We start from the raw sequence: 26,104 nt of genomic DNA on the forward strand, positions 1-26,104 counted from the left end.
CTCACCAACCCTATATCCATCCCCATATGCTGCAGTTTACTGATTAGAATTTCATGTGGCATCCTGTCAAAGGCCTTTGCAAAGTCCAGCAATATCACTGTAAACCCATGACCCTTATCCAGTTCAGCCATCACTGTGTTACAAAATTTGAACAAGTTATTGAGGCATGATCTCCCCTTCACAAAACCATGCTGTCCCCCATACAGCATCCCATTTTCATCTATCCATTCCTGTATTTTGCTCTTGACTACTTTCTCCAAAATCTTCACAACAACTCCTGATATGCTGATCGGACGGTAATTTACAACAGCAGTCATGGAGCCTCCTTTATGCAATGGAACTATTTTCCCTTCTTTCCATTCCCTCGGGACTAACCCAGACTTGAGACTTAAATTAAACAAAATGGTCAAAGGTACTGATAATTGAAGGGTACAGGGGAAAAACAACTTCAGTCCAATTTTTGTGAATTCAACCTAATGCTGCCATCTGTTGGGGATTAAAGGAAGGTTTTATCTCATAAATACGACTTTCTGCATAAACAACCTCGGTCCAGACAAATGAACGGAGAATATTTCTTAAACTTGGGAAGAACACCCTCAGTCCGAGTGGTTGTACGGAAAAACAACTTCGGTCCAATCACATCAACTATTGATACTATTGCATCAGCCATTATTTTGTTATCAGTGGTTTGTTGAATCACTACTAGTTTTGATTATAGTTTTACTGTTTTGGTTTTACGAGTATTTTACTTGTTTTTTAATAATAAAAAGTAGTGTGAAAATGATAAGTGATTATTCTAATAGTTCAAATGAAAGTGAAGCTGATACTAAAGAAAAACTCACAAAGAAACGAAAAAAGACAGGTAGGACTAGAGATGTAATGAAAATTCTTTGCGCAACAACGCAGGAAGTTGGTCATGACTGTTTATGCAAAAGGTATTGTTACTTCGAAACTATTCCTGATGCCGAACAAAACAGAATTATTCGTGATTTTAACTTATTAGGGAATTATAATGACCAAAACTCTTATTTAAGTGGACTAATTACAATCCTTCCCGTAATGAGAAAGCGTCCTAGAAAAGGAGTTGATGCGAGGGTGAACACGGCTTAATTTGCTTTTTGTGTCAGATTACTGCAAGGCGGCGATGAGGGGAATAGTGAAGATATCAGAATTTGCGGTAAAGCATTTATTTCTTTGCATGGTATATCTGAAGAACGAGTGAAAAGGATTAAAAACTGTTTGATAAACACTGGTCAGTCACCTAAAGATGGGTGTGGTAAACACCTAAACAGACCCCACAAAATTTCAGAAGAGACTAAGAACAAAGTTAAAAGTTTTATTAAAAGTGATGACGACAACGCTGATGACCATCCAATAGATGATTGAAATAAATGATTATTTTAAAACTACAATATTTTAACTACTTAAATTTTTATTACTTTTTACCATATTTCATGTTTTGTGTATTATTGCTTACTTAATAAAGAAGCACTTACCAACCTTTGTTAGTATAATAATTCCCTTAGTACCTATTATCTTTAAAACAAGGGATGCGATCTGATCATTATTTATAAATTAAATAATTAATTAATTAAAAAATCAGATATTCAGTCCGGCCATTTCGACAAAAAGGCCATTATTTGCCATTTGTTTTTTTAATTTTTAAGTACTATTTAATATACATGAATGTACCATATCTAATATTTTTTTATTTTGTTATGCTATGTTTACTTGCATTTTGACAACAAGGAAAATTTAATTACGTTTTTTTCGGAAGTCAATATCGTGGACTGAAGTTGTTTTTCCCCTGCACCCTTCAATTCTTTTACCGCTTCACTGGGTAAGTTGTAAAGATTTGATTAGCTAGTTCAGTTTCTTTTTGATAACACCTTGTGAGTGATAGCACTTATTATATGAGACTTCTCCATGCCTTCTTCGAGCTATTTCTTTTTCTCCTTACCCATACCATTCCTTTGTCTAGACACATTCACTTTCTCTTTGAGCATCAACCTTTATGAAGTTGTGTTCCCTTATGAAGTGAGAGCCACCTTGAAATGGTTATATGTGGATGATGTACTTCTGGCCCATAATGAGGTAGAACTGCAATGTTCTCTACACCATTCAAACCTCAGTGATGAAGAATTTAATATGAAAACATTGCAACTATAAAAATCCAAATCATGCTTTTTCAAGGAAAGGAGCTAATTTAAAGTAAAATATGTATCAGAAATACAATTATTAAGAAAGTCAACTACTTAAAACCATGGTAATTACAAAGAAGAAATTCAGCAGAGCACTTAGAATAATTAATCAAAAAAAAAAAAAAAAGAAAGAAAGAAGAAAGAAAGTACATCAGAATTAAAGTTTACAGGGAATTTGTCTAGACACATTCACTTTCTCTTTGAGCATCAACCTTTATGAAGTTGTGTTCCCTTATGAAGTGAGAGCCACCTTGAAATGGTTATATGTGGATGATGTACTTCTGGCCCATAATGAGGTAGAACTGCAATGTTCTCTACACCATTCAAACCTCAGTGATGAAGAATTTAATATGAAAACATTGCAACTATAAAAATCCAAATCATGCTTTTTCAAGGAAAGGAGCTAATTTAAAGTAAAATATGTATCAGAAATACAATTATTAAGAAAGTCAACTACTTAAAACCATGGTAATTACAAAGAAGAAATTCAGCAGAGCACTTAGAATAATTAATCAAAAAAAAAAAAAAAAGAAAGAAAGAAGAAAGAAAGTACATCAGAATTAAAGTTTACAGGGAATTTGAAAGACTAATACTTACCTATAGGAGTGAAGCTCGACTATCAGAAAACAAGATAAACGCTGGTTTTTATTTGTAGAAATGAAATATATGAGAGGAATTGTAGGATGTACACTACTGAACCACATGGTAAACAAAGATATAATGAAAAAACTAAATATGATACCTATAATTATACCTATTAGGACTGACAAAATTTTCTCACATTCAACATGAAACAATGAATGTGAACAAATTCAAATTAGGAAACAAATGAAATGTGTAGCACAGGTAGTGCTAAGTGGATACGAGCAGAAATGGCAGTGTTGTAATGAAAGATATTGACAGTGGTGTGAAAAAGGTGTAAGTGTGAGAAAGGAGATTTTATATATACAAGTGCTGCATAATACTAAATGAATTAGATAGACTAGAAAAGAGCTTTGCAAATAGCAGAAATGGAGATGAAATATAGAATGAAAAACCAAAAGTTAGCTGAACAGACTAAAGGAAATCTGAAATAGTTTTATCACCTTATAGCAAGTAAAAGGAAGAATGATCACAGAAGAATAACTTGAGTAAATGTTGTTATTCACTAAGAAATAACTCAGCTATTTCACTAAGAAATAGCTCAGTTGTTAAGTGATCACTTCAGTAAGGATAAATTCTACATCCCATCTTTGTTTCCCAAATTTTAAAACCTTACATTTTGCAACATTCACCTCACATCCCCATTCCCGTGCCCATCCATTCAATTTATTCAAGTCTTCTTTTAAGGCCACAATATCTTCTCTACTCTTCACAGTTCGTCCCAATTTTGCATCACCTGCAAACAACTGAATATCCCAATCCAAATCTTCACCAATATCAATAACACACAGGTTAAATAGCAATGGCCCTAAAACAGACTTGCTGAGCACACCACTAGTAACTTTCTTCTTCCTGGATATTGCTCCTCCATACTCAATCTGCTGATACCTACTACCAGATAACCAGTCTCCGATCCAATGCACTAATATAATATCCAACCCCAGCCACTCTTGTATGATTATCAACTTATCATGTGGTAATCTATCAAGAGTCTTTGTGAAATCTAAGTATACAACTGTGTATCTCTCTCTCTCTCTCTCTCTCTCTCTCTCTCTCCAAGGAAGCTGTTACCTTGTTGGAATAACTAAGTAGATTACTAAAACATGACATCCTTTTAGCAAATCCATGCTGTCCATCAAATATAACAGCTTTCTTGTCAACCCAATTCTAGATCCTAGTTCTCACCTGCTTCTCCAACAACTTAATGTTGTTGGATATAATTTGATGCCTGAGTTTTATCACCTCCCTTATTAAGTGGCACAATCTTGCCCTCCTTTGGAACTTGGCCCAGTGCAAGACTCATGTTAAAAAAATATGTCAAGACAGATGTCAATTCCCTGGCACAGTCCTTCAGAATACATGATGATATATTATCAAGTCCCACAGCCATATTAACATCAAGTTTGCTCAATTCCCCAATAGACATCTTGCTCACTTATTGTCAACATCTCCTTCCCATCATCAACTGCTCTGAATATCTCCATGATGTCACATTCACAAGAATGAAAGACCTTTATGAACTGCTCATTAAGTATCTCCTCTATATCTTCTGCATTAGTTGTCCTCGTACCATTTTCATCAATAAAAGTCATCTTTCCATAAACACGGGCCAGAGTTTTTAAGTGCATCTGTAGTGTAATTGGAAGAATGACGGTATATTGCACCCTTCGATTGGAAAAGGCCTAAGTTCGATTCTCGTCATGATGGGAGGAATCTTAATATGGATGTTTTTTAATTGAAGGTGAGGTAGCCAATCTCATATGGAGGTAGCAGGGTTTTTTCTCCCAGAAACTCTGGTTTTTCATCCCGCATACAGATAAATTGCCCCTTCAGAACACACGCAATTTACAGACAAAAAATACTTGTGGTGGTGGTGGTTGACGGTAGATGGTGCTGATGTAGTTGATTGGTAGTAGAGGTTCGGTGTAGTGGTGGAGACGGAGAGAGTTACACAATAGGTGTCTTCCCGCGATGAGTCTTCGGACTCTGTGAAGGTGTCACGGATAATAATTTTTTTTTTTTTTTTTTTTTTTTTTTTTTTTTGCTAGCTACATATCGAAAGAACTCCCTAGGATTATTTTTGGCTTCATTAGCTAACTGCTGCTCATACTTCACTTTTGCTACCCTTACAAACCAAGTCACCTGCCTTGACTGGTCTTTGTAATACACATGAAATTGGTTTTTACCACTTCTCTTATGCTGCCTCCATAATTTTTTCTCTGCATTGCATGCTTAATCTCTTCATTCATCCATTTCACACCTACCTTATTTAACCTTCTGACACTTGGAATACATTCAGATATTGCTTCTACTAGACAGTTCTTGAATATCCCCCAAGCTGTATTGATCTCTTTACCAGCTAACACCTCATTCCATGCTACACCTGCAAGCTGTCTCTTGAGATGTTCATAATCACCAGCCTTGCAGTTCCACATATACCCTTTTCTCATAGAGGTCCTCACACTGCTGGTAACCATAAAGGTAATCATTTCGTGGTCACTCTCACCAACTGGAGGATAATTTGATAACTCATTTATAATTATATCCTCTGATGAGATGATCAAATCCAAAACCCTCTATCACCATGTACCCTCTGTTACATACCGTCTGAAGTAGTTGTTCCTCAGAAACTCCATCTCTTTACATCCAGTTGCTATTTCATCATCTCATTGTATATTTCCATAGTTAAAATCACCCATTATAATCACCCTTTTCTTATTTGCTTGGATAATTTGATTATACACTTCATAGTCAGTACCATCCATATTGCCAGGTATATAACAACATCCAACTAAATATTTCATTCTATTTCCTCTATCTCACACCATACTGCCTCAAAACCACTGGCACTATTTCCCTCTTGCATCTCTACTTTTTATGGTGGACATAACTCTTTCTCTATCATCAATAGCACTCCCCCCTCTCCCTTTTTTTACCCTTTCTATCCTCGTGAAACACAACACACCCTTCCTACTCTATTCCTGTCAGGATGTCATCCTCATCCCACCATGAACAGTTCATTATTGAACAGACTCAATCAATAGAACCATTTCATTTGCCTTGTTTCTTACATGCCTAGCATTTGTATACAAACACAGCAACTTATTACTGAATCTATACTGGTTCCATCGACACCACTTATTTGATGTGACATCTCCATGCTAAACTCGAGCCATTTCTTTTTCTCCTTATTTATCTTCAAACTTCTTCAAATCCAACTGTTTTCCCTTCACACCAGGTCATCCCCTTCCCTTTTCGTCTACATATACAATCACATCTTCTTGGAGTATCAGGAGTATTCGGAATAAGGGAGAGGAATTGATGGCACTGATAGCATCAGCCTGGCCAAAGATTATTGGGATCACGAAACGTGGTTGACAGAAGAGGATATAATAACAGGAATAGAAGTTGCTGGGTACAGCATTTTTCGGTAGGATAGGAAGGGAAAGCATGGAGTTGGAGTACTGCTTATGATAACGGATGACCTATTACATCTAAGAGTGGAGGCTTTGGAAGGCTGTAACAATAATGATTTTGAAAGCATATGGTGTGAGGTGGAGAGGGGCAAGACAGGATATTTAGTGGGGTGTTGCTACAGACCAAGAAGCACAGAGGGTGGGGACCAGGAGATGTTGAGACAGTTGAGCGTGGAAAGTGCAAGAAGAATGATTGTTATGGGAGATTTTAACTACGGCAGTACAAATTGGGGAGAGGAAGATGCATGTATCAATAAGGGAATGGAATTTCTAGAATTCTTGAGGGACAAATGTCTTAGGCAATATGTAATAGAGGGAACAAGAGGTTCAAGAGTTTTGGATTTGGTTATAGCATCAGAAGAGTTGATAATAACTGAGATGACATCTCTCCCTCCGGTTGGAGAGAGAGTGACCATATGGTTTTTGACTTGGAAAATGAATAGACATGCAGGAGTATCAAAGAGATGGGAATGTATTGGAATTATAAGGCAGGTGATTATAATAGACTACAACGTCAACTTGGGAAAATTTCGTGGATGGAGGAATTGGAAGGTCATGAGGTTTGGGACATATCAATAGGATGCTGCATGCTCTATGGGAGGAGTTAAACTGGAGGGAGTAGGGGAGACAAGAGATCTGGGGTTGATGATTGATAGAAACCTGAAATTTAGGGGACATATTATTGCAAAAGTAGTGAAGGTAACACAGAGGATTGCTGCAATAATGAGAAGGACACTGACCTGCAGAGATAAAATGGTTATCATTCCGTTGTATAAGACTGATAAGACCACACTTAGACTACTGTTTGCAGATCTGGTCCCCAGGATTTGAAGGGGATAAATTAACTGTGGAAAGGGTACAAAGGCGGATAACAAAGATGGTGTCAGGACTGTACAATGTTAGTTATGAGGATAGGCTGAGGGAGTGGGGACTGCAAAGTTTGGTGAATAGAAGAAGGAGAGGTGATATGATTGAGAATTTTAAACTTTTGAGAGGTGGTTACAGGGTTGACACTGGGGAGTTCTTTCGCTTGGTTGAACAGTGGGAAGGAGTCATGACAAGGGGCCATCCCTGGAAGTTATGAAAGGAAACTGTGAGAAAGAGGGTGAGGAGTGGTTTCTTTGCATGGAGGGTGGTTGAGCCATGGAATGCATTGCTGATAGATTCCTGGTCCCTCGATGAGTCTTGATAGACTTGTGTTTCATAGAAAGGACCTTCCACGATGAGTCTTTTGACTCCATGGAGGCCTGAATAATAATAATAATAATAATAACAGTAGTAATAATAATCTACCTTTCTCAAGCTGTGTTCCTCTCTCCAGCCTGAGCCTCCCTGTTTCCCTGTCTTTCTTGCACATCTGTTTTCTCATTCTCTATACTTATGCCACTCACTTCTTCGTTCACAACCACCTCTTCATTCTCTCCTTTCTTACTCTCTCCTTCTTCCACTGAACTTATGTCTTGATCAGATTCATTCTCTGCACTCACTTCTCTACCTTAAAGCAGCAGTCTCTCCAAGAGACTCACACCAAAACCACTCAAATGTAGTCCATTGTATCTGTACAGTTCACTACATCCTTCAAACTCATTCCAACATTAACAAACTGCACTCCTTTCTTCTGACATATTTCTGCTAACATATCATTAATAATTCTTGTTCTCTTCCTCATCTCACCACTGTCATTCCTGATCAACAAGATTACTACCTCTGAGGTAGTAATCTTGTTGACCAGGTTTTCACACAACCTCTGTTTTCACACTATTCTCTTTTATCCAACTCAAGAACCTCATGATATCCAATCTGCAGTCAAGTCATTTGTATTTGTACCTATTACAACTACCAACCCTTGCTCGCTTACTTCTCATATCTAATGCCTCAATCACTCTACTCATTCTATCTCCAGTAAAACATACTTTATGTATCCTCTCGTCTAGCACACCTTTAATAATCGAATCACCATACAATGCCACTTGCAGGTCTTTGTGAAAGAATATCTGTTAGCAGCAATAGTAAGCTGTATTCCACGAGTGAAGAAGCGGACACAATTTGGTGAAAAGTGGATGACAAACGATATCAAACAGCAACTGCAGTTGATAAAGAGATTATGGAAGAGATATAAGGAGAGGGGTGGAGGACAGATACATGAAGAATATAAGACGCATGCCAGGAGAGTGACCAGAATGGTGAGGAAGTCAAAACTGGAATATGAGAAGAGATTGGCACTAAGATCCAAAGAAAATCCTAGGGAATTTTTTAGCTATGTGGCCAGTAGGCAGAGAAATGATTGTGGAAGAATGACATTGCAGAATAAAAATGGGAACAGAGTGACTGATGCAGAGGACATAGTGGAGTTGTTCAATGAGCACTTTTTTGGAGTATTTCATCCAGGAGGAGGTTTTAATACTAGAGGGATAGGGCAGGTTCAGGGCTTGGAGGTGCAAGAGGAGAGTGTGTTCCAAACACTGAGCACCCTGGATACCAGTAAAGCTGTTGGACTTGATGGTATTTCACCATAGGTTTTGAGAGAATGTGCTAAAGAACTGACAGCTCCATTGAACTGGGTTTTCAATAGAAGTCTGGTTGCAGGAAAGGTACCCAGGGAATGGAAAGAAGGTAAGGATAGTGCTGCTGCATAAGGGCGGTAGCAGACTGGAAGTGTCTAATTATAAGCCTGTTTGTGTTTTATCAGTAGTTGTTAAGGTCTTGGAGTAATTAGTGAGGGACTATATACAGCATTGGACAGATGAGGGTAATGTTATCTCTGAGAATTAACACACTTTATTATAAAAGGCAATCATGTTAAGGGGTGCTCTTGCTTTAGTAATATGATTGCCCTTTATAATAAAGTGACAAGAGCATGTGATGAGGAAAAAGGCATATACTGCCATTTTTTTGGATTTTGCAAAAGCGTTTGACAGGGTGCCACATGATAAGCTGATATTTAAGTTGCAGCACATGGGTTTAAATGTCGGGTTAGTCAAATGGATTCAGGATTGGCTACCTGATAGGTATCAGAGAGATGTGTATGGTGGGGCAATATCAAGGAAGCAGAAGGTTACAAGTGGGGTTCTATGGCTCAGTACTCAGACCTGTATTGTTCAGTCTACCAATGATATTGTCAATGGATTGCAAGGGCACATTCAGTTGTTTGCGGATGATGTGAAGCTGGGAAGGGTTATCAGTAATAGTGCAGAAATGGCAGCCTTGCAAGAGGATTTGAATAAACTAGACAGATGGGTAAATGAAGGGGGGGGGGTCAGTTGAATGCAGCAAAATGTAAAGTCTTGGGGTTTGGGATCCATTGATGGGATCCCAAACCCCAAGACTTTACATTTTGCTTATTTTGCTTACTTACTTTACATTATGATAACTGTTCAGACAGTACAGTCATCATATTAGATAACTGTACACTCTGAACAGTACAGAACAGTACTTTGGTTTATATTAAACTAAAGTTTTAATCCAACACTGTAGTTGTCTCCATAATTTTCCAAAATGTATTCTGATCACCATGTAAGCATGAAAGAAAAAAAAAAATGAGAATCATACCTGAATGATAGCTAGGGGAGTAATTAAGAAGCATGTGAGCCCTAGGTTCTTCTCATGCATGTGGTCAGTATATTTCAAATGGACTACCATTAGAATTTATGAGCGTATCTTCAGTAAATTGGTTTAGGGAGAAATATAATACCTATTTAAGTATGAGTGTCTAAATAAACTATCCTTGATGAGTCCTTGAATTCCTTGGAAGTGCATTAATAATAATAATAATAACACAATAAATCCAACAAGATAGCCAAAAATAATTTCAGCATGTAAACAGAAAGACAAAGTGAAGATACTTTGACAGATTCTTCAATATATCGCTAGAGTAAGAAGGCTTCCAAGATGACCAACTAAGAGATGGCATGATACTATAACAGGCCTCCTAGACCTGCTAATGGACAGGATGATGATCATTTTTCCTTCTCCTGTCCATTGGGCTCTAAAATTGGTATTCCATCAACGTGTTCTCATAGCCAGCATTCCTTTTTCAATATATGCTCACTCTCTCTTGAAAACCTGGCAAACAAATCTACACATAAAACATCAGAGTATGAAAAGTATAAGTATAAAAGATCGCTTTTTATTTTTATCTTACCAGTTTCAAAAGTATAATGTGCTTTAAATCCAGGACCTTTTATTGAACCACTACTAAATACCATTGATAACCTAGGTCCTTCAGACAGAATTGAAGTAGGAACATTTTGATTACAAAAAATATGATCAAATTCATCTAATGCCTGCCGTTCCTCTTGCCCTTGAAGGTAAAGCTTTAAATATCCATCCGAACACCTAAGAATAGAAATGAAAAATTTATTGCCATTGTGAAAATAACAACCTTTCACTTAAATAAGCATGCATCCTACACACATACATCACGCGAATGAATTTAATATACCAGGGCTATTTATTTGTATGTTGTTGCATTATTGTATATTATAATTATCATCTGGAAGAAGTAGTAGTAGTTATTAATCTTACTCTAATGTAACCTTCTAGCTGAATCTCTCTTTTGAAAAACAGCCATAACCAAAGTACAAACCTTATTAAAATTTTCATATTATGTTTACCAATAAATATGTAGTTTACTAATAAATTCATAGAAAATGTGGAAGGAATGAACAATAGTGCCCAAAATATGAATGAGAACATGAAAATATCTGAAGGTAAAATAAATGAAGTACAGTAAGGAGTGAAATAGTGCTCTAAACAGCATTCTTCACAGGATAAAATGTAAGCTAGAGCAATGGAGAAACAATTACGTGGTATGTCAGAAGGGAGAATGAAAGAAAAAGTGAATGGTAAAAGTATTAAAGTGAGAAAAACTAGAAGAGAAAGGAGAAGATATTGTATGAATATTTGATGATAAGAGGTATACTTAATGAGAAAGTGATGAGAGCATGTTCCTCAGGTGCAAATATGAAGGATGTTAGTGAAGCCGTTAGCTTGCGGAGGGGAGAAGTGAAAGAATTAATTGTTTTGGCTAGATCGAATGATTTGAAAAGTGAGAAATATGCAATGAGAGAAAATATGAAAGAGTTCCTTTTCAGTGAGAGGTTGGGAGTGCAAAATCAAGAAAACTAGAAATATTAGTGGAGATGCAGCCAAGTATGGGTTCAAAAGGAGTATGTGTACAAAAATAAGTGCATAAAGCTAAATGCAGTTGCACAGGTTTCAAATCAGAATAGTTTAGTAATGACAAAACAAGAGGAACTGTGAGTCAAAGGAGATGTTGAAATGCATGTACATGAATGCCAAAAGCATAACAAACAAAGAAGAGAAATTTTTGACATTGGTAAGCTCAACTTGTCCAAAAATTATAGGCATTAGTGAAACCTGGTTGACAAAAAATGATATAGTTACAGACATAGAACATAAAGGGTATTGTATTTTCAGGGAGGATAGAGGGAATAGGGCAGGTGGAGTATTGCTGATGAAAGCTAGAGAACTTCAACCAATAAAATTGCATTCAAGAAGATTTTAGGTCTGTGAGAAATGGTTCATTTGAGACCATCTAGTGCAAGATAGATAGATAACAATCTGTAACAGATCAGAGGGTCTGCAGGAAGACGTGGTTGCCATGTATTGGCGAATTAGCACAGGTACAGGCAAAGCAATAATTAAGGAGACTTCAATTATGGGAACACAGACTGTAGGGAGAAAAGGGGGGCATGGCAAGATGGAAGGGAATTTAAACAGTTGCCAAGGGATAATTACCTGAAACAGTATGTCATGGTAGGAACCACCAGGGATTTGAGAGTGCTGGATGTGGGAACAGCATCAGAAGATGTATCCATAAAAAAGGTGGCTATTCTGATTCCAAATATGGAGGGTGACCATGCAGTCCTGTCCCTGGAGGTTGGTAAACATATGGAATTTTTTGTCAAGAGAAACTTTATGACTACTTGTATATGGAAATATGACTAATGCATTACTTCAACCTTGTATCATTTCTGGGCCTGGTTCTCACTGATGAGAGCTCAATACGGTTGAAACCGGTCTGGGTAGTGGTCCTTCCCATGATGAATAGCATTACACTTGTCCGATATGTGCATTGCATTATAGGATACTAAGGCAACTGTGTTAAGTCATTAGCCTCTGTATACAAGTAGCACGGTCATGAAGTTATTATTATTATTATTATTACATAATACCTCCAGGGAGTCCAAAGACTCATCGAGGGAGGACACCTGCTCTACAACTCTCCGTCTCCACCACTCCACTAACTGCAACTACCAGTGCCATCTACCACCGACCACCACCACTATTTTTACAGACAATCACAAACATTCATGCCCATCATGGGATTTGAACCCACAGCCTTTTGGCTGGAGAGTGGATATGCTAACCACTCGGCCAACCAGGCCGGCAAGTTACTTCACATGCAAACTTTGTTTGGTTACACTTGGATAAGGATAAAAACAAGAATATAATTTCTTGGCAGCTTTACTTTATAGAATGTTGAACTATAAACTAGTAATTATAACAGACTTGGAGACATCTTAGAACAGTACCATAGCTTGAGAAGATACATGGAAAGAACATCAGTAGTGCATGGGAAGTGGTTCAGCGATCAGATTGCATACCCACAGTCAGAAGGATAAACCAAGTGGAGATTATGTGTGTAAAATCTTGTATGAGGAAAAATTAGTACAAAATTTTTCTATACCGATTTTACTTTGAAATAATAAATTATATAAAATACTTGTAATTAAATTATATTAAATCTGTTAAAATATTAGAGTAAATTGTTAAAATATTTAAGAACCACTGAAATTGTACAGACAAAGAAATAGCTGAGACAGGATTAGACATCTTGACCTGAGGCTAGCAAAAATCGTGAAGGTCAACGGCAGGGTTTTCCCACCAAAACTCAGTGACAGTGAGGTGGCAGAGAAGACCCCCCCTCCAAGAATATCCGGCGGTTTAATCTGAGGAAGTTCCAAGGTCAAGAGAATAGGATAAAAGGGAGAAATAGAGGGGCCAAATCGCTCTGTTCCTGGCTCTCGTTTCCTTCAAAGAGGATCCTGTGTCCAGCCGTTCCAAGGATGGGAGTCACATCCTGCCAACAGAAGTCCGACGATGATAGGAGGTTCGTAACAGCAGTGACGGTTTATTCCAGAAGTCTCACCGCAAAGTTTTTTGACGATCTCAGAGTATGCTGTATTATTGTTGCCGTGAAATAGTGCCCAATTGTGGTTTTTACTGAAAGGAAGAGAAATGTGATCTCTAGGATCTAGTGTACTGAATTAGCTGACAAGATTGCAAGTAAGAATTTTATAGAACTTTTCTAGATTGTAAAAATTAAGGCTAAGAATGCCGATCCCATAGCTAGTTAGCATAAAGAACATTTTTTTTTGTGAAGTCGGAAAGCCACACTTCTAATTAATGGTGAACTAATTGTTTACAGAGTTCAGAGAAATTTGCTAATGTTATGTGATGAAGGGGAAAATTGATTGTAAAGTTCAGTTATGCCTAATTCTGTTTTAGTCTGAGTTAAGTTACGTATGAGTGCATATATGTCTAATCACATGTCTGATTGTTATGAGCATGTATATTGTTTTAATTCAATAAGCTTAAGCGAGAAATGCTAATTTAATCGAGTGGAGAACCAGACAAGTGCTTTTCTTTGTCTCCAATGTTATTTAGCTGCGTTAATCAGAGACAGACATTTTGATATGTGTAGATTTAATCTTTATAATTACCTTGATTTAGAATGAATAAACAGTTTTGTTTGTTAATAGCTTGCCTGATTCTGCCTTACCAATGCACTGTCTCATAAAATATAGAATCTGTGTGTCCTGAAGATAGAATAGCCATGCCTGACTGATTTTTAGTTGTAAACGTTGCTTGAATTAGAATTAAACTTTAGAGATATTTCCGCGTTGAGCTGGATGTTTCTCTTGCATGTATGGGAAAGACACACAATTCCTCTATGTGATCTTTAATGGCATAGTCGAAAAAACAAATAAATTTTTAAAGATCAGTGCAAGAGAAAGTCAGCAAGATAGACAAGGGAATTGGTTCCAGCCCGAAGCACTTCCTGAATCTAGACTAAGTACACATGAAAATTAGCATACTTGCAACCTTGAGAAGGGGGGGGAAGTAAATTATAGCCAGAGAGGATTAAGAGTGATTGAACTAGCTCAAGCAATGACTACAAACTCGTGTTACGACTGTTAAGGAAAAGAAAATATAAAGGCATAGTTCTAAGGTTTAATAATAAATGATTGAACAAATAATAATAACAGAAAATTATGAAAAATGAATAAATAGAGTAAAGAGGAGATAATATTACATGTGGATGAGTTGAGATAAAAAGCAAGAGCTTCAAAAAAAAAAAAAAAAAGAAACCATTATGGATGGAATATAAAGAAAAAGGTGATCAACATACTCATGAGCAGTACAAAGTGTAAGCAAGAAGGGTAAATAGTATGGCAAGAAAGGCCATAGCAAATCATATTAGGAGAGAAAATTAGCTGAGCAGGTAAAAGTAAACCCAAAAGTGTTTTTGTTAAGTAGCAAATGACAGGAAGAATGACTTTAATTAATGCTCATAACAGGAAGGAGACAGAAGTAAAAGATATGTTTGAGTTGCTGATTGATCACTTTGCAAAGGTGTATTGTATTGCAGTTGCTGATGTGACGGAGGCTTATGTTATAATTGAGACAGATGAACAAGATGTACTCAGCATTGAAAAATACCAAGTGCATGTAGCAGTGGGGGTAAAGGGTATGTTGGCCCGTATGCTATGCAAACGTGCGAGAGTACCTCTGATGAAGCTGTTCAATTTAAGTCTCAGCTTTGGTAAGGTTCCAAGGGAGTGAAAACAGGAAAGTTTCATTACATAAAAGTGGCTCCAAGACAGAAGTAACAAATTACAGACCAATTAACATCTCAGGAGTTGTGGTTAAAGTACTGGAAAAGTTGGTTAAAGGTAAAATCCAGTAGTTGGTGGATAGTAATACCATGATCTATGGGTGGGCAACATGGATTTGTAAGAATCCATTGTTGCCTTAGTAATTTACTCACATTTTATAACAGAATGAAAGCAGAATTAGATAAGGGAAATGGCTACATCATGATAGTGCTGGCCTTTGCAAAGGAATTTAACAGAATACTGCATGGAAAACTATTACCAAAGTTGGAGGAAATGGAAATGGACACAAAGTTGGTAGCATGGATAAGAGAGTGGCTGACAGACAAACACAGAGGGTAATGACTCTCCCAAATGTTTGGGAGAGTCTCATCCTCATCAATGGCAATGTCACTGGATTGCAGGGGAGGGGGATATTCAGTTGTTTGCAGATGATGTGAAGCTGGGAAGGGTTATTAGTAATAGTGTAAATGTAGGTAGCCCTGCAATTGAGGATCTGAATAAACTGGACAAATTGGTCCCTAGGATTTGAAAGGAATAAATTAACTGTGGAAAGGGTGCAGAGGTGGATAATAAAGATGCAAGAGGACATGGTATAAGAACTGTACAAAGTTAGTTATGAAGACAGGCTGAGGGAATGTGGACTGCAGAGTTTGGTAGATAGAAGAAGAAGAGATGATATGATTGAGAATTTTAAACTGTTGAGATGTAGTTACAGGGCTGACTCTGGAAGTTCAATTGCTTGGTGGAACAGGAGGAAGGAGCAAGAGGGTGAGGAGAGGTTTCTTTGCATAGAGGGTGGTTGAACTGTGGAATGCATTGCCTGATAGATTGGTGAGAGTGCGCAGATGGTCAATGAGTGGTATGATAGACTCTGTGTTTTCTAGGATGAGTCTCCCAAGAAGAGTCTTTTGACTCCATGGAGGCTTGAATAATAATAATAAATGGCTAGCAATAGTGTTTTTTCTTCTCCCCCCACAATTTTTAAAAAAAAATTAACTTTAATATAATGTTGTGTCATTTCACTAACTAATTATATTTAATTTTATTTCGAATCACTTAATTTTAAATTTGGGTATTAACTAATCTTATTTTATTGTAGCACATGGCTCAGCTCTGTAAATAGGATTAACATTCTTTATTCTAGCTTCACCTTGTGATTATACTGATGCATTGATGATCAGTTTGTTTCTAGTTGAAATATTTGCAATAATAAAATTACTATATTCTTGTGAATATGTGTGCCTAATAAATGATCTATATAAACAATACAACTGAATTTAAAAAATTGAAAGTGATGATATACTTCAATTCTACACAAATACAATAGTATTTTTCTACAACATTCTCTTTTACTCCATAATTCACAAGTTGTCTGAATACCAGTTTTGCCTTTATGACAAACAGCCTAAAGATTTCATCTTTTCACTACTATTATATGGAATATATGTGACCTGCATTACTTCAACCATGGTACCTCTTCTGGGTCTGGTGCCCACATGAGACCATAATAAAAGTGAAATTGGTTATGGGTAGTGGTCCTTCCCAATAAAGCTTAGTATTATACACACCTGAAGTATGTGTACTTTGAATTATTGGATACTAAGGCATTTAATGTGAAGTCAATAGCATCCATGTAAAAGGGCCTAGTTGTGAAGAAACATAATGTACAAACTTCATTTGCTTAGTTTGGATAAAGTGTTAATCAAGAATATAATTTCTTGGAATTTTATTTATAACCAAGTGAAACCAAATTTTTTATAATCAATTTTCTACAGCATAAATCTTAGTCATTCTTATATCCAAAGGTGTTTCTTATCCATTCGACAAAAGTTATCAAGCATACCTCAGTCATTTTATTATTATTCCAAGACTGCCATGGAGTCGAACACTCATTGACGGAGGTCCCTTTGTGACACACACACAGTTCATCATACCATGCCTTAAATACACTAATATATCTCTGCAGGCACCACACTCACTCTCAGGCAAATCTACTTTGTACTTTCTTGTTCACACTCTCCATATACAGCTTTCAGAGCCTCTTGAAATGTTGAAATACACATGGGTGATTACTACAAAGAGGTGTTAAAAGACCACAGCATTAGAAACTGTAAGATGAAATCATAAGTGCATGAAAATTAACATCGAACCTCCATGGAGTCAAATAATTCATTGCAGACTCATTACAAGGAACACTGAAGGTAGTACAAAGACTGCAGATTGCATTACTACTATGATAAAGTGTATATTGACAAGTAGGAATAAGGACGTGGTTGTGCCATCGTATAAAGCATTGGTCAGACCACACTTGGACTACTGTGATCAGATTTGGCCACCCAGTTATTATTGGAATGTGGAGAGGTTGGAAAAGGTCCAGAAATGGGTGATCAGGACTCTGTAATGCTGGTTATGGAGAGAGGTTAAAGGAGTGTAAATTGGAGAGTTTGGTGGATATTGTAGACTGCACACTAGAAAACAGGAGAAAAAGGGAGAATATGATTGAGACTTACAAACTTCTGAAAGGTTCATACAGGATTTCAATTTATCGAGGGTGGGGAAAGGATGAGAGGGCATCATGGAAGCTGAGAATGAAGGCTGATAAGAAGGGGGTGAGGATTAGATTTTCCTCTCAGAAGGTGGTGCGTGATTGGAATGGATTGCTACTGGATGTTGTGAGTGCAAGCAGTGTGAATGAATTCAAGAATAAGTATGATAACTGGTGTATGTAGTATGTGGCCTCCCATTGATGAGTCTGATTCCCTGGAGGTCTCTCTCTTAATAATTATAATAATACATAAAAAGGGAAATAAAACTGAATGTGAGAATGACAGATATTTCTCTACTGAGTGCTCCTGGTAAGATTTATGTAAGTATACTTGAGAAACGGTTGAGAAGGATTGTGGAAGAGAAGCTTGGTAAAGAACAAACTGGATTCAGGCCAAATAGAGGCTGACAGGATCAGATTTTCATGTTATGACAAACAGTTGAAAAATCATGGGAATGTAACAAAGATCTGTATTTAAATTTTGTAGATATGAAAAGGCATATAACAAGATGCCAAGAGAGAAGCTATTCGAAACACTACAGTTATATGGTGTCAATGGGACATTATATCAAGCAATACTTAGTCTTTATTTGAGTTGTAAGTCAGCAGTTAGAAATAAAGGAAGATGGTTTAATGTTAAATCTGCTGCCAGACAAGGATGTACATTATCACCTCTGTTATTCATTATCTATATGGATTACATTATGAAGGAAAGTGGTATTAAACCTGATATCAAAATTGGAGATGTTAATCTCAGCTCCTTGCTTTATGCGGATGATATTCTTCTTCTAAATAAATCAGCTACAAGTCTGCAAGATTCCCTGACTAAACTGAACAACTGTTGTAATAGATAGGTATGAAGGTCAGCAATAACAAGACAAAGATAATGAAAATAGGCAGAAGCACTGAAAATATCAGCTGCATTGTGAATGGAGAACGTATAGAACAAGTAAAACATTTCAGCTACTTAGGCACGATTTTTAGTGAAGATGGTAAATTAAATATGGAAATAGACAACAGAATCAACCAAGCTGGTATGGCAGGTAGTCAAATGAATAAATTTATATGAAATAACAGAGAAATTAGTCAAAACACTAAATTAGCTGTATACAAAACAGTATTCAAGCCAATTTTATCTTATTAATCTGAGAGCTGGGTTAGAAGTAAAACACTTGACCAAAGACTAGAGACTGCAGGTATGAGAGTCCTGAAAAAGATTAGGGGCATGAACAGATGGCATCAATTGCAATATCATATTAAAAATGAGGATATTAGGAAAGAATTTCAGCATCCAGGAATGTGTTAGCAGAGCTAATCTCAGGTGATATGGTCACTTAAACAGAATGGGAGAGGAAAGATTAGCAAAAACAAGTGTTCTCTGCCAGGTTGGCAGGAAAAAGACTCAGAGGAAGACCAAGATATAGGTGGATTAATATGATTAAAAGTTTCTTAGAAGATAGAAATATAAGATCTGGTAATGTTGAAATCTTGACAGGTAACAGACTGATTTGGAGGAAAATTGTAGATAGGAAGTTAGTAATGATGTAAATTTTTTATGTAGTACTATCATATCCTGTACATCCCTTGAGGGTATATGTCAGGAATTTGATGATGATGTTGAAAAATATGATATCATCTATCATACATGAATATTTTTGAGCTATTTATAGCCTCCAATAAGCAAAATGGTGGACTGGACCAACACTGGGTAATTAAAATCATTTTACACCAAAATATTCCATGTGAATTTACAAGAAACTGCAAGCTTTTGCGCATAGGTGACAGCAGGGTTACAGAATATTATGTTAAAATATGGCATTCCTCAAAGGAATTTACACTAGGAAAACACAGACAGAGAGGGAGAGAGAGAGAGAGAGAACATCAACACAAGTCTCTTTTGACCATGAGAAAACTGTATACTAATCTGGGTCTCTTGATATCAATGCCAAAGCACTGAACAAAAACAAACGTATATTTCACCTGTCTGAGATTTCTAAAAATTTACAAGGGCCAAATTTAGGAAGGAATATTTGTTGAACTTCAAATTAGGAATCATCTTTGTAGTACATGGGATGACCACATCAGATGTGTCCTTTGGATGGAAAGATTTGGGTTAGGTATTATTATTGACATCTGACTTCTATGGAGTCAGAGACTCATTGTGGAAGGAATACACGAAGCTCATCAAACCATGCCTTAAACTGACTCAATGAGTCTATTCACAACACACTCAGGCAATGCCTTCCACTCACCAACCGCACTCTATGCAAAGAACCTGTGAGAATCAAGATCCAGAATTGAGTTGACAACAATAGTATTGTCTTTGATGAACAGCATGGATTTGCTAAAGGGAGGTCAGGTTTTAGTAATATACTTACTTATTATAATAAGGTAGCAGCAGCAGCACTGGATGTGGGATATAAAAACAAAGTAGTATAAATCGATGCAGCTTGGGGAATTTTAAAAAACCATCTAGTAGGTGCAATGTCAAAATGTATTCCTAGGGGGAGAAGGTTAAATAAGGTAGGTGTGAAATGGATAAATAAGGATATTAAGCATGCGATATAGAGAAAAAAAAGGGCATTATGGAGGCAGCATAAGAGAAGTGGAAATAACCAATTCCATGAAGATTACAATGACCAGGCAAGTCGGGTGACTTGGTTGGTGAGGGTAGCTAAAGAGAGGTATGAACAGCAGTTAGCTAATGAAGCCAAAAAGAATCCTAAGGCGTTCTTTTGATATTTAGACAGCAAAAGAATGATTATGGAAGGATGATCTTGATTGAAGAAAATGGTATAAAGACAGCTGTTGTGGAAGGTGTGGTGGAGATACTTAATGAGCAGTTCATAAAGGTCTTTCAATCTTGTGACTGTGACTTCATAGAGAGAAAGATTGAATGCAGTTGATGATGGGGAGGAGAGACTGGCTCTTTTAAGTGAGCAAGAGGTGTATTGGGGAGTTGAGCAAACTAGATGTAAATAAGGTTGTGGACTTGATAATATATCACCACGTATTCTGAAGGAATGTGCCAGGGAGTGGATGCTGGCCTTGACATATTTTTTTAATACGAGTCTTGCACTGGGTCAAGTTCCTAAGGAGTGGAAGGAGGGCAAGATTGTGCCAATTCATAAAGGAGGTGATAGAACTCAAACATCAAAATATAGACCTATCTGTGTATTAGGTGTTGTAGTTAAGTTGTTGGAGAAGCATTTGAGAACTAGGATCCAGAATTGGGTTGACAACAATGGTATTATCTTTGATGGACAGCATGGATTTGCTAAAGGGAGGTTATGTTTTTGTAATCTACTTACTTATTACAATAAGTAAGTAGTAAGTGACTGCTTCATTGGACAGAGGAGAACGATACACAGTAATATACTTAGATTTTGCAAAGGCTTTTGATAGATTACCACATGATAAGTTGATAGTCAAACTAGAGCGGATCGGGTTGGATATTAGATTGGCGCATTGAATTGGAGACTCGCTATCTGATAGGTATCAAGAAGTTGTGTATGGGGGGAGTGATATCCAGGAACAGGAAAGTCACTTGTGGTGTGCCTCAGGGTTCTGTTTAGGGCCATTACTGTTTAACTTGAATGTCTAAATGTATTCCAAGGGTGAGAAGGTTAAATAAGGTAGGTGTTAGATGGATGAATAAAGATATTAAGCATGTGATATAGAGAAAAAGGGTATTATGGAGGCAGCATAAGAGAAGTGGAAATAACCAATTCCATGAGGACTACAAAGACCAGACCAGGCAAGGCAAGTGACTTGGTTGGTGAGGTATGAACAGCAGTTAGCTAATGAAGGCATTAACTAACTTTTATTAGTAAATGGCTTCATTAGAAGACACATTGCCAAAATCGTGAAGGCAACACAAAGGCTTCTGGGAATGATGCAGAGGACACTGACTTGTAAAAGTAGGTAGATTCTTATTCAATTGTATAAAACTTTGATTAGGCAACACATGGACTATTATGCCCAGATTTGGTCACCTGGTTTTCAGAGGGTCAAAGAGATGTTGGAAAGGGTCCAGATGCGACTGACTAAAGTAGTTTCTAACCTCTGTGATGTCAAGTATGAGGAAAGATTGAGAAGATGCAACTTGCAAAGTCTGGTGGACAGGAGGAAGAGAGGTGTGTATGATAAAAGGACCTCCCAGATGAGTCTTTCACTCATGGGATCTTCGGTAATAATAATAATAATAGTTAGACTTTTAAAAAGCTTTTGATAGATAACTGCATGACAAGATTATAGTCTAATTAGAGCAGATGGGGTTGGAAATTAGATTACCTCAAGGAACTGGGAGATGGATATAAATTGTTCTACTCTGGAGCGAATAACAAGGGAAGAAATGGTGTAGGAATTGTGGTGTGTGGCAGAATGAAGTGCGAAGTACTGGAAGTGGGTAGAAGGAACGACACGATCATGCGAATGAAATTGGGTCTTGGAGAAGAGTGTGTGGTTGTATTATGTGTATATGCCCCGCAAGTTGGCTGTACAGCAGAGGAGAAAGACGAGTTCTGGAACGTGTTAGATGAAGAAATAGGGGAACTGGAAGAAAACGAGATGGTGATTGTCGGAGGTGACTTGAACGGACACATAGGGAGACAGAATAGAGACTGTGAAGGGGGTGCATGGTGGCCACAGAGTGGGAATGATGAACCAGGAAGGAGAGAGGGTTGTGGATTTTGCAGTAGTGCTTGATCTGGCAATTGTGAACTCGTTTTTCTACAAGAGGGAAGAACATTTGATAACATTTAGGAGTGGTAACAACAGTTCACAAATTGACTACATTTTGACTAGAAGAAAACATCTTAAGGTTGTGACAAATTATAAAGTAATTCCAACAGATCAAGTGGCAGAGTAACACTGACTGCTGTGCGCAGACTTTAAATAAGATCGAAGATAAGAACCTCTGGAAGCCATGGGATGAAGACAATTAAGTGGTTTCACTTAAAAGAAGAGTGTGAGGAATCGTTTTAGGGAGGGGGTGTTAGAGAGGATTTCGGATGGACTAGAAAGTGTACAAGATTGGTGGAAACATAATTCAAAAGTAATCCTGAGCTGTGCAATCGAGGTGCTTGGTGAGATATCTGGAAAGATTAGAGAGCAGAAGGAGGGTTGGTGGTGGAATAATAATGTACAAGTGGCAGTGACAGCTAAGAGGAAGGCAAAGCAGAAGTGGGATGAGTCAAGAGTGGAAGAGGACAGAGAGGTGTACAGAGAGAGAAAGCAAGAAGCCAAGAGAGTTGTGGCACAGGCGAAGGCCATGGCATATCAAGATCTGTATGATCAATTAGAAACAAAGGAAGGACAGAGAAAAATTTACCAACTAGTGAAATGTAGAAATAAAGCAGCAAAGAACATCTTACATGTGAGGCAGATCATAGATACTGAAGGAAGAGTATTATGGAGGGATGTGGAGATAAGAAACAAATGGAGAATATACTTTGAGGGACTTCTGAATGAGGAAAATGCAAGGACTCACAGAGAAGATGGGCAGCTTTCTGAGGGGATGGTGCAGAACATCAGTAGAGTGGAAGTGATGGAGACCATGAAGAGGATGAGGAATGGAAAATCGGTGGGCTTGACAGGATTCCAGTGGAGGCAAGGAAGGCACTGGGGGAAGAGGGAATTGACCTGCTGTGGGACCTGTTCATGAAAGTTTGCCAACAGGAAAATATACCCGAGGAATGGAGGGAGAGTACTCTTGTCCCCATCTACAAGGGTAAAGAGGATGCATAAGACTGTAAAAATTACAGAGGAATAAAGGTGATGTCAAGGTGAAGGCAAAATCTATAGGACAGTTGTGAGGCCAGCTATGACGTATGCTATAGAAACTGTGGCCCTGAGGAAAAATAACATGAGCAGGATGGAAGTAGCAGAGATGAGAATGCTTAGGTGAATGTGTGGTGTGACCAGAAAGGATCATCTGAAAAATGACTATGTGAGGGGAACAGTGAAAGTTACAAACTTAGGAGCGAAGATACAGGAGGCAAGTATCAGGAATTAGTTACTGGCTGGCGCAGTTCTAAAAAAATTTGTCGGAAACGAAATTTCTAGAACGCAGGAATATAGGATAATAACAGTAGTAAATAAAGAATAAAAAGAAGGTACAAGATGTAACAAGGGCTAGATAACAGATATAACAATAGCGCAGTTGACTTAGGAGCAAAATAAAGATAATACAAAATAGGGAACTAAAGAGTAGGAGGAGTAATAAATAAAATATAATAAAATAAAACAGAGAGAGAGAAACCAGAGACGTAACAATGGTGCAGTGGTCGACAGGATGTGCTTGAAAGAAAAATTATAAAGCAAGCAATACAAGCACGATAAGTTGGTTTCAGTCTCACACGCACACAGAACTTAATTAAGAAATTGAAAAATAATAGAGAGAAATTGGGTTCGTAATAGAGTATAACAACTTGAAAGAGTAAGTATTTCCTTACCAACATCAACTGAGATGAGCAACCCAGAATTTTTCAAAATCATGAACCCCAAACAAATATATCCCAGATTCTCAGGGGAAGGGAATGATGACATAGAATCTTTCCTCTGATACATAGAAAGGCTTAAAAAGGCAGCCAATTGGAGTGAGCCTCAACTCTTAACCCTAATACATAGTGGACTAGAAGGGAAAGCAAAGAAAGCATTGCACTCCCACCCCACCTTAAACAGAGCATTAAAATTTAACAATTTCAAAGAAGCATTGATATCCAAGTTCAAAAAAAAAAAAAGGAAGGAGGAGCTAATCAAGCATTTAAAAAATTTTTCAAATGCCTACAGAAAAAAGGGGAAAGGGTGACAGAATTCTTCAACAGACTGTCAAAACTCGCCCATGACATTAAAACCTCGCCACACGATAAAGAACACACTGAATGGCTAACATTACAACAATTCCGAACAGGCATCTTGCCTGAATTACAATAGAGCATATACCTCAAAGGAACAAATAGTCTTGATGCGTGCTACGTAGTGGCTAGAGAGAGGGAAGAAATAGTAGCAAACATTGTCCAAACCTCTGAATACAGAGAAATGATAATAGAAGAAAGACATGGTGGAAAGGAAAAAGGTTTCGAGTGCCAAAACCCGAAGAATCATGAGAGCACATACTACCAGATGCAGAGCACCAACATAACTGAGGCAAACCTTGAGGGGAACCTCACCCTCGTCCAGGGAAGCATAGAAGAAACACCATGTGAATTCCTCCTCAACACAGGGGCACACATATCCGTCATCCCACATAACCTATACAAAAGGCTTGACATGTCCCACGACAAAATACTCATCCCCCTCCAAAAACCCCACAAAATAATGGAAATAGCCAAAATTGAGCTGCAATCCTCCACAAAAATAAGGGCAAAATTATCAATCCCCTGTTTCCCAATTGATCTCACCCATGACTTAATAATCTTCCTCGAGATACCTGCAGACATGGGCAACCAAGTTATTCTGGGGCTGGATTTCCTAAAAGCAAACCAGTTAGCCTGCAACTTTGGAACCCAGTCAATATCTCTTTGTGGGAAAACCTACCACCCCAAAATCAACCCAAGCAGAAAGTTGCACGAAGATAAGTCCCTTGAAACTAATCTGATATCCGCAAAGAAATCTGAAGAGAAGCAAATCACGTGGAAGGAGAGATTGATGAATAGATTGATAGACAACCATAGCTCTGATCGCGATATAAAGGAGATAAGACTGTTCTTTGACGTAGCATACAAACTACACCCCGGGGTATTCACTGAAGGGATAAGCACTCTTATCTGTACGAATGCAGTAGAGCACACTGTACAATTAACCTCAACCTCACCCATACACATAAAACAATACCACCCCCCCCCCCCCGAAACATGCAGACAAATTATAGAAGCTCATGGATGACTATGAGAAAGCAGGAGTGATCGAAAAGTCAGTATCCCGTTGGAACAGCCCATTCATACTGGTCGAGAAGGCAAATGGCGACCTGAGGTTTGTTTTAGACCTAAGAGAAGTGAACAAAGTCCATCGACTTTACAGTATGTACAAGAGAAGAGCTGTTGGTCGGACTGGAAGGGGCAAAGGTCTTCTCAAAACTTGACCTGAACTCTGGGTACTGCCAGATTCCCCTCAGGAAGGAAGATAGGCAATATTTTGCATTCACCACAAGGTGGCAGAAATACCAACTATGCCAACTTCCTCAGTGAGCCCAAAACTCTACCATGAGTTTCTAGTGCCTCATGAATGATGTACTGGCAGGACTTTTAGGCAAAGGCGTTTTATGCTTCCAGGACAACCTACTGATATATTCCACCACCATAAAGGAGCACACTG

General features: G+C 37.7%; 1 protein-coding gene across 1 annotated transcript in view; it reads right to left on the minus strand.

The window, feature by feature from the left end:
- The window catches only part of LOC150099409 (tolloid-like protein 2), a 781,663-nt gene that overhangs the window by 216,183 nt on the left and 539,376 nt on the right, over nt 1-26,104 (minus strand). Inside the window, exon 10 of the mRNA XM_090403893.1 lies at nt 10,461-10,654. Within this exon, the coding sequence (XP_090260019.1) occupies nt 10,461-10,654 (194 nt within the window). The remainder of the gene's footprint in view (nt 1-10,460; nt 10,655-26,104) is intronic.

The sequence above is a fragment of the Typopeltis vanoorti genome, chromosome 14, assembly GCF_054136105.1.
Source record: "Typopeltis vanoorti isolate ZY-2024b chromosome 14, IOZ_Tvanoo_1.0, whole genome shotgun sequence".
NCBI classification, from domain to species: Eukaryota; Metazoa; Arthropoda; class Arachnida; order Uropygi; family Thelyphonidae; genus Typopeltis; species Typopeltis vanoorti.